This window comes from Atta colombica, unplaced genomic scaffold (genome assembly GCF_001594045.1).
Source record: "Atta colombica isolate Treedump-2 unplaced genomic scaffold, Acol1.0 scaffold29, whole genome shotgun sequence".
Classification (NCBI taxonomy): domain Eukaryota; kingdom Metazoa; phylum Arthropoda; class Insecta; order Hymenoptera; family Formicidae; genus Atta; species Atta colombica.
The window spans coordinates 561826-572806 of record NW_017259392.1 but is presented as its reverse complement, the minus strand read 5'-3'; the positions used below and the strand labels follow the sequence as shown (position 1 = coordinate 572806).

General features: G+C 32.8%; 1 protein-coding gene across 1 annotated transcript in view; it reads left to right on the top strand.

The window, feature by feature from the left end:
* Positions 1–10981, top strand: part of LOC108690006 (adrenodoxin-like protein, mitochondrial) — a 33216-nt gene that overhangs the window by 7690 nt on the left and 14545 nt on the right. The window contains exon 2 of the mRNA XM_018197040.1: positions 10787–10838. Coding sequence (XP_018052529.1) covers positions 10787–10838 — 52 coding nt within the window. The remainder of the gene's footprint in view (positions 1–10786; positions 10839–10981) is intronic.

The window sequence follows — 10981 nt, the reverse complement described above, 5'->3', positions numbered from 1 at the left end:
CACACACACACACACACACACACACACACACACACACACACACACACACACACACATATATATTTGTACCATAGTTTAATTGAGTTTATAAATCCGGAAAACGCGCGCAGTTCGAATGCTTACAAATATAGTATATTAGATAATTACAATAGAAAATATATTAGATAATTCGCTCGTATAAATTTCAAATAAAATGAGGAAGGTTTCTATCAAGTTATTTCAATAAACTAGCTCTGAAAGGTGTAAACAATAAACTTTATTATTCTTTTGTTATAATTTCACGGAACGTTTCGACCATACTATGTTCTCATCAGCCGTGTTTATAAATGAAATAAAAACCCCTAAACAATAATTTATATAGACATATTAAAAACTTAGAAATTAATTTCGATAACAGTAAAAAATTATTAATCGAATCAATCCACAATCACAATATGTGTTACAAATTCAACCATGTTATATTGAGTCAAATTATAAAAAATGTATACAAATTGTAGATCCAAACCAATTCTTCGATTAACAGCGAGAAAGGATAGTCAATGTAATCAGAAAAGAAAGTCCAGTCAATAACTTAGTGGTAACATTATTTCTAGTCTAAAAAATGGTATATACGAAAGATGTATGTAACATCCACGTGGTGTAAAGCTATTAAACGGTTAACAAGAATTATGACTATTATTAAAAGTGTCGCAGAATTATACATATTGAATTAATTTTTATAATAATTTGAAGTTAAATAAAGATAAAGTACCATAATGTCGCTTATATAAAGTCCTTTATATATTTGGAGAGACATTTAGAAAACACCATACTATCTTTAATAATTTTCGTTTGAGGCAAGTCTTGCACAAAGAGAAATTTAATTGGCTATATCAAAAGAAGAATATTGAAAAAGTGAGATTCATAACACCTAGAATTTCGCTGTTGTTCCAGAATTAACAGTGAGGTAGGCTAAAATGAAAATAATAATCAGAATTTTAATGATACTTATAAAAGCAAGATTCGAGCAGTAGTTGTTCCCAAACTTGGTGATTTCACGGTTAATAATTATAACACAAACATTGAGAGGGAAATTTTATCATTATATAAAACAGCGACATTGTTTTATAAAATGAATTCTAACGTCATATTCACCCGTGCAGACAAAGAGAACATCACGATTGCATTAGAAATGAATACAAAAAAATGGAGGAATCATTGCAGAATAGAATACATATACCGTAGTTAAGAAGGATCCCATTAAAACATTGAAAGAAACTTGAGTGCCATGTTAAAAAAATGATTGGACAGTGATTACATTTCGAAAAGTACACAATTATCTCTTCGTTCCTTCGCTTCCTGTCTTTCTTTGGCATTTCTTATTTCTTTGCAAAATTGACAAAGATAATCATCCGCTCAGAATTATTATCTCGTCCTTTAACACAGCATTGTATTCCTTGGCTGTACTCTTGCATAAGATAATTACTAAAAATATACTACAGAATAATCCTAGGGGAGCAGTTAGGGGAACGAGTTAGCTAGGAGGCACCTAACAATTTCGATCTTTTCAAGCAACTTTCTGAAAGAGGAAAGAGAATCAATGAGTTTGACATCTTAATTTTATTGGATATTACATCTTTATTTATTAATGATCCTTCAAGATCTCGTAATCGACAGCATTAATAAATGGTGGCAATATATAGAAAATAATATTTCAATAATATTTCATTCCTAAGACCGAATTTATGAAGGCTCTCGAGTTTTGTCTGCCACCTATTTTAAATTTAAGAATGTTATATACAAACAGACGTATGGGATTCCGATGGAATATCCTCGCCTATTGTGGTTGACTTAATCATGCGGGATCTTGAGGAGAAGACTCTGAATATGCTGAGTACTAATATATTACTGTCAGCTTTTATTTCCAATATGTGGACGACATAATCATGGCTGCTTCATTTAATTTGATCATCTATTCATAAAACTTTTAATAACATACATAAACGATTATAATTCACTATAGAATATGAAGAAAATCAAAGAATAAGTTTTCTTGCTCTTTTGTTGATAGTAGAGGATGATATAATACATAAATGTGAATTGGTTTCAAAAAAAGATTTACTTGAGGAGGTACCTATCTTATTTGTCTAACCACGATGTCACAAGATGGGTATCATATATAATATATGAGGGTATCTGCTTAATCGATCAATTTTACTTTTACAATCAAAATTCTATTAGAAAAATTTGAAAATGATTGAAGTACTTCTAAATAATGGATATCCATTAGAAATGATATTTAAATAGATCAACTCAAAAAGTTTCTCTCACCAAGATTTGTACACAGAAATTTGCAAAGCTATGATCATGAAAATACTAATATGAAAAAATTCTTTGTGCTTCCATTTATCCATGGTGTTACACAATTCGCCATATATATGATTAATAAAGTAGTCTATAATGTGGGTTATAGATGCAACAAGTTCAACAAATTTATTAAAGTACATAAAGACAGGAAAGAATTTTTTACACAATAATAACGTAGTGTATAAGATTTTATGTAATGATTGCGACACTTTTTATGTGTGACAGACTAGGAGAAAACTCAACACGAGAATAAATATATTAATAAGAAAGTACATTCATCCAGTCATTCTGTTATAACAGAGCATTCGTTATAGTATAACATAGCTTTAATTGAAAAATCTTAAAATATTAGACTCATTGTTAATAATGTAACCAAACATTAAGCACTTATAACATTGCAGTATTCTTTTATGATCTGTAAATGTACACGTCGAGTGCCTCAGATATATTCGACCACTGTCAATAAAATGCTTATGTACGTCCAGGTGTATAAACTTAAATCCGCTGTTTTTTAGTCAGAAAAACATATTTTTTTTTCCTAGGAAGCAAATTTATTCAAAATACTTGTTCTCGCTAACTATACATTTTTCCCATCTTTCGGGCAATTTGTGTATACCATGCCAAAAAAATTCCTCATCTTTCGAGGCAAACCACTCATCAAGCCATTTTCGGACATCTTCGTAAGAATCGAAGTGCCACTCAGCGAGCGCGTGGCCCATCGACGAAAACAAGTAATAGTCAAAAGATGCCAGGTCTGGCGAGTAAGCGGGATGGGGTAGCACTTCCCTGTTGTGTCTCTAAGAAGTTTTGGACCATTGTTGACATGTGCGATGGTGCATTGTCGTGGAGGAAAATCAGCTTGTCATGTCTTTTCCGATAAAGCAGCCTTTTTTCACGCAGAGCACGGTGCAATTTAATCAGTTGTTGGTAGCGGTAAGCATTAACAGTTTCACCAGGTTTTAACAACTCGTAGTAGATGACACCCTCCTGATCCCACCAAACGCACAGCATCGTTTTCCGTCCGAAGCGATTTGGTCTTGAGGAAGATGTTGATGGTTGGACGGGATCAATCCAAGATTTCTTGCGTTTAGGATTCTGAAAATAGATCCACTTTTCATCGCCTGTCACAATCCGATGCAGGAACGACTTTCTTTTTTGTCCGACAAACAGAATTTGGCATGTGTTTTGGCGTCGCTCCATCTGCCTATCGTTTAGTTCATATGGCACCCTGATCTTTTCTGATCTTTTGAACCTTTCCCAAGGCATGTAGCCGCATGGAAATGGCTGCTTGAGAAACACCCAATTGCTCGGCAAACATTTTTTGCGATTGGGTATCGTCCTTGTCCAAAAGAGCCTGCAATTGACAGTCCTCAACCTTCCTGGGCCGATTTTCACACTTCTTATCACTCAGGTCAAAATTGTCGTCATTGAACCGGCGAAACCAATCTCTGCACGTTGTTTCCGATAAAGCATTGTCGCCATAGGCCTCCACAAGCATTCGATGCGATTCGGCAGCCGATTTCTTCAAATTGAAACAAAAAAGCAAAGCTTCCCGCATATGCTTTTTTTTTTTAGCAAAAAACTAGACATGATTACGAAAGAAAAAATGTATATTGTATGAAATTGCTGATGACGTACACTGGTTAATGTTGACAGATATCAAACACATAAAAAAAGTGTTGTGTGCCCAGAATAGCTTTGTACTCACTAATGCCACCTATGAGCAAACAGCGGATTTAAGTTTATATACCTGGTACTTCAGAAGAAATTTCCAAGGCGCAGCTTGTAAATTTATTATTTTAGGTTTATAAATATATATGACTTTCAGTTCTGCATTTATATGAGCAGTAAAATTCTGTGCTATAATGTCTTCTCTTATTTCTTCAGGTGCTCCACCAGGATTCCATGTACAATTAATCTTGAATTATAATTGTCGTTCTTTACAACCTTCAAACCCATCTTTACAAAATTAGGGTGCACTTTTATGCACTTTTATTTTTTTCTAAATTCGGTGCAATGGCTTCTATTTTAATACCATTTCTCCTTGTATTTGAAACCTTATTAATTTTCAATGCAATCAGAAGACCTCAAGGCTTTATACATGGTCCTGATTTCTAGCGACAAATTATACTTTTCCATGTGCTTTTCATCTAGTATTATTTTAAAGGAGTCTGGAGTCTGGACTCTTAGGGTCCTGTCGAGACACCTCCAGCATTTTTTTATTTGCTATTGATGCATATGGAGCAGACGTCTTGGTAATATATTATATATATTGTCAATCTTTTTCATCTTAATTATTTCTGAGATTTCAGTGCTGTTGTAATCATTAAGAATTTCATGTACTGCCGATTTAACTTTATCTGCTTCACCGTTGTATTCTCTAACAAACATTTCAATGTTATCGTCATTTCAAGAAACTCCCTACAAATCTGGAAAGCCGTGCTCTTTTATCCGCTGTTTTTTTATAACATAACAAGAATTTAGCGATCATAATGTCTTTCTATTGTTTCTTTTAATTCATTTATTATTAATTCTCTTTATTTTCACATTCCCTAGAAATGCTCTTTTCGGACACATCTGACATATTCGATATATTAGATATATCAGATTTATTTTATTTCCTAATAGCTGATCTCTTATTTATGTTTACGTGGCTCTCACTGTCGTCTGTAAATTTCGCCGTTGTTCTGCCTTCTCTCGACATCTCAACGCGATAGAGGAGGCGAGGGGGGGAGGGAGAGGAAGGGAGAGAGAGAGAGAGAGAGAATGAACGAATGAATCTTTACTAGCTTTCTCCGCTATTTTAAAATACAGAACACAAAACAAATAATACATAATCTTCTCTCTAAATTTAATTGTAAGTAACATTAAATATTATTGGGTGACAAAAATTCGCTGCCCAATTTATTATTCAAAATTCAAACAGCTGCTATTTTTATTAAAAATAAGTAAAATATAAATCTTATTCTATCGGATAGTAGAATTTAAGAATCTATTTAAGAATCTATTTTTTAAATTGTGACGGTTTTGACGGAGTTATGAGTAGTCAAAGTATTCTTTTTACTTAATTTGCAATGACTTAGTAACAAAAATTGTAGGGACATTTTTTAAAAATGATTTTATAGGGCAAATTAAGCTTTTACATTAGAAATTAAAAAAATTTTGCAAATTTTTCTTGGATATGACAGGCTTACAAAGAAGAAAAAATTTTTCATTTTGTTTAACTTATAGTTTTCTATATGTAAAAATTATAAAATTCACATAAATTCAAAAAATAATCATTCGAAAGTATAGATTTCAAGCTTTAAAATCTTTTTTTTTAATTTAAATTTCATTTTTTAACAAAATTGCAGCTCTTTGAGCTTTGAATAAATTGAATAAATATGTTGGGCATTTTTGCCCAACATATATTCTTTTAATACTCTTTTAAATAGCTCAAGTTTTATTGCTTCATTTCATATGATAAGGCATTTACGTTTTCACTTCTTCATAAAATATATTCTTATGTGCATTTTTTGTTTTGTGGAATTTTATCTCATAGTTCAGTTTTGCACCTTCTGCAATTTGCTCAGCTGTGTTTCTCCCATATCAATTAAGAGCGTTGTATAATATTCAAAGTAAGATGCTATGATTATTTTATATACAATACATCCAGTATAAATCGATATAAAATTACCTATTCTATTAAAAAACTCGATTTTTTCCAATTTTCTTTAGCATATAATCATAGTGATCTTTAAATCGAAGTCTATCATCAATGACTATTCCTACTTCATTGTTTCTATCTGTTCTATTATTACAGCTCCATCCAAACATTTTAGCGTGATATTACTGCTCAGCTTTTTCCTTATACTTTGCCGTCGCAGCGTTCTTCCGTTGTCACAAAGCGCAAAATCGCGTGTAAAGTAGGGCTGAAAAGAGTTGGCGAATGATCGAGATCCTCCAGGAGGCCACATTTATCACATAAGACAATATTATAATTCCGGTTGAATTTTTGGAATGATCGCAGGTCAAGAGGAAAGCGCCAGACGAACGGTCGCCGATAGCGAGTAGGGCCGACACATGAGCAATCCGCAATTTGGGAGCACGAGAACGCCCTGAAAATGTGGAGGATCGATGCGACGAAACGACCATCCTGAGGAAGGCCAGGGGAGTCATCGGTCATACATACCAGAACATATCAGAATACTGCGGTAGGCTTCTCACTGTCGCGCAGCAAATCCGCAACCAATATCGCTGCCGGAGAGCATCGGCCAAGCATTTCACGGGGTCACGACTCAACCCTGCGTGCGAGTCCTTCTTCTTGGATATGGCGCGATGGCTCAACGCACTCCTCGGGATGGGGGGGGGGGGACGCGAATTAATCACGTATCGATCGCGATTCAGTCGCACTCTTTTCGGCGATCCGGCGATGCGAAGGCACGCGATCAAAAGGACGTTTCCGAGGAAAGAGCTGCTGTGTAGGCGACGATCTAGATCTCGGTGAGATTGTTTGTTATTTGTGAAGCCGCGTGCAGCCTGGGGAAAGTCGTACTCACACTCTATGATCGCCACGCTTTCGTGTTCACATACGTCCTGAAATTGAGGCGCATTTCTTGGTGTCGTTGATAGCTTAGCCAGTCCCAAGCGTGAGAAAATGGATATTAAGAATTGAGCGTTACCCTTGAGTTACGAGTGGATATTAAGAATTGAGCATAGCGTATGGAAAGAGCCTCCTGGAGACCGCGGAGCGTGAGAGGGAACAATATATCGTATTGTGGGACGATCGTTTGCGAATACGTGTCCGCGCCGTAGATCTTCATGACATGGTGTGAAATTGGTGCCGGTTGTAACACATTGTCGGGACACATGTCCCGGGTGTCGGGTGACATTTTTCTAAGCGTTATCAGACTCTTTGCGCGAAATTAGCCGGCTGGCTCATCCGCATAACATGTTATGCGTTCGAATTGTGATAGCGAACTTCGTCTTGTATTTATTTATATCTCTGTTCTCTTTATTTTTTTTCTTTTTTGATTTTTGCGTTCTATTTTTCTCTGTATCACATATCACCACCGCTGCTATGAAATACAATTATTCGTTCTCTTTTTATCGAGTGTATTAATTCCATTGCTTGACAATTGTCATTCCTTCCATCTTTAAATTCCCTCTCCGCCCCCCCAAAGAATCGAGTTAGTCGATCCTCGCGCAAGCCACGGTCCTTCGAATCCTAAATTCACGTTGTCATGAAAGATTGTAGGTGTTTTAAACTTGCGATTTGATGAATTGATGCGGCCTCGAGCGGCGCCCAATTTCGTATTTAACGACTTGCTCGTTTGCGTGAAGACGTAATTAGAGAAAACGTACCTTTTTTTTATCCGCATATCGCGCGAGCTCGCACGCATCGATAGAGTGCCAACTTCTATCATAAATTTTTATTTTTCCTGCATCTAATTTTAGTTTATTCATCCTTCTATTATGCTAAATATCATGTTCATTTTATTCTTTAACTCCGCATTATTCTCTCCGTTACATTAGCGTATCATCTGCAAACATTTTTATACTGCATTCTTCTGGACAAATTTTGACTATATCATTTATATAAATCATAAACGGATTTAAAATAGATCTCTGTGATACTCTGTCATACTCAATACTTTGACAATAACTTTATTATTGAATTGGACTGCTGTATTCTGTTTTCTAGATATGATCTTAACCATTTTAAAACCATGCCTCTAATTCCATACAGATATAATTTCCCTAATAATCTTTCTCTATTGTTTCAAATGCTCGTTTAAGATCCATAAAAATTACTCTTATCTTTTTCTTTCACTATCACTTTCCATTTATCCGTAATGGTTGGATCACTATTTCACAGGAGTATTGTTTTTTAAAATCTGATTGATGTTCTGTTATAATATCATTGTTTCCCAAAAATTCTTCTATTTGTCTTTTCACAACTGTCTCTAATACTTTCTCAAATATTGGTATATTAATAGACCTATACCTCACTCACTTTTTTAGCTTTTTCTATTTTTGGAATCGGAATAATCGTAGATGTTTTCCACTCTTCTGGGCAGCAATCTTCCCTTAAGGAGCTATTTATTATATCAACAAATTCATTCTTTATTATAAAACGCTGCTTTTAAAATGTCACTAGTTATTCCCTCATCCGTATCTTTCTTTTTTGGTAATAACAATTTCCTTTAACTATTCTACTGTGACCATTTCAAAATGTATATCATTTCAAAGTTATTGTTCCCCTATTATTACAATTATACAGAGTGTCCGAAAAATTGCCCGCAATACTTGAGGAAGTGATCCGGGATCTAAAAAGAAAAAAAAGCTACAAATAAACATAACTCCAGAAATAAGTCATTTCCAAGATACATAACCACTTTTACATTAAAACTACGAATAAATTTAAAGCTAAGATATAAATTATGATTGTTAATATGAAAAATAAATTAAAATTTTTTTTAACACACACACACACACACACACACACACACACACACACATATATATATATATATATAAGTGGTTATAACTCGAAAACGACTTATTTCCGGATATTATTTTTATTTATGATTATATAATTTTGTAATAATTTATATAATTGATTAATTTCTTTTTTCCTTCTGTTTGAGTCTCGAATCATTTGGCGAAATTGCAAACGATTTCTCGGACATCTTGAATAAATAACTTTTTTATTAACGTATTATTAGATTTAATATCTCCATTTATCAAATTTACTATATTACTAATACTCTATATGTAATATATATTAAATTTATCAGTTATATTGAATCCTTCAATGTTATCTAATATTTCAAAATCTATATTCTCTACCTTCTTTAAACCAATTGATTCATCTCTTATTACTTCTTTCAAACTTTTCCATGTAGCTGTGGGATTTTCTCTATTTAGATCTATCATATTTTTATAAGAGAGGGAGGAGAGAGAAAAGAAAGGGAGGGGAAAGAGGGGGGATACTGCGTATGAGAAGTTCATAGAATGTACAGGAATGTTTTCAAAAATATTTATACAGTACCATAAACTTCCAAGGAAGAGACATTTTAAGGATGTTTAGAAAACATCCAAAAACATCTTTTAAATAAAATGCGTTTAGTATACAAATATTCCAATTCACGCATGAAATAAAATATTCTAAGAATATTTATTTAAATGTTGTTAGAATATTTTGAGAACTAAACGAATAATAATCTAATATCATTCAGAACATTTTTAGAGCCATCTTAAGAATATTCTTTCCATACGTTTTTAGAATATATGGAAAGTATCCTGTGAGAATATTCTCTGAACATATTGTGCTGTCTGGATTGAGCATAGATTCTGTTCTTATTGAAATTCGATAATCGTCTTACTGGAAAATTCGACATCTCGCGTAATAAAGATACACGGCCAGATCTCGCGTTATAAAGATACACGGCCGGGTCTTACCGCGAGCACGATGAGATATTATTAAAGATCCATCAGATCGAATCTGAGCAAATTTTTAATGAGGTTCGGAAAATAATTGAAGAACGATGATGTTACCGACAATAATAAAAATTTATGATTATTAACATAAATATTTCAATAATACATTATTAAATTTATGATTTTTTATTATATAAATGCTTTTATTATATAAATAAGTATGCATATATGATTTAATGCTATAATATCTTATATATTGCCGAAAAATTACAATTTTTTCTCTATAGTTATCATCTCTATTGATAATCAAATTCGGATAATAACATTAAAATCATAGTTTTAAATAACAATCGAGTATTATTAAGTTTTGAAATATATGTACATGTCGAAACTAATAAATCATGAAATTAGTATTATTAGTTTCTTATTTTTAATCATTTAAATTAAATCAGGCACGCGACTTCCATAAGCAGCGATCGTCTTTAACAATAGTATCTCGTCGGTAGCGCGAGACATGTCTCCGGATTAGTCCTGATTAATTACAATAGATGTAATAATCCTTAAGTTGTAAGAAATTGCATCAATCACAGTTGAATGTGAAGAAAATACTCGACTATAAAAGATTGGTCAATTTCTTTAAATTAGCTTATAGTACTACTAATAAACAATTAGATGTGAATTATTTATTTACTGATAATTATTTATTTACTGTTCTGATCAATTTTATTAATTTACACGCATTTTTATGTGCGTCTAGAGTTTTAAGCGAACTGTCCAGAATTTTGGTTTGTAATTAATCCGAAAATTTGGTTGTAATTTCTTTCTAGTTTTGAAAATTTTGATATTGCAATCCTATATTAACGTCTCAAATATAATGTATTTTATATCTGTTCTAAATCTGTTCTAAATCTATCACTTATCACTGATGTTTATCTTGTTAAATAACATATTATATGTTCAAACTTATTAATTTATTAAAGTATTGAATGAATAAAATTTTTAAAATATTTTTTTGCAGTTACGTTTCATGGTGAATACGAAATGCAGGATCCTAAAACTGAGGCTGATATGTAGGTAAAATAAATGTATTCTTGCTTCATGTAAGATGTATAAAATAGATAATTTTCTTAGAACTCTGCAATTTACATGAAACGTATTTTTATTTCACAAGATAAAAGAAATATAATTTTCGAAATTATTTGTATGCATTATG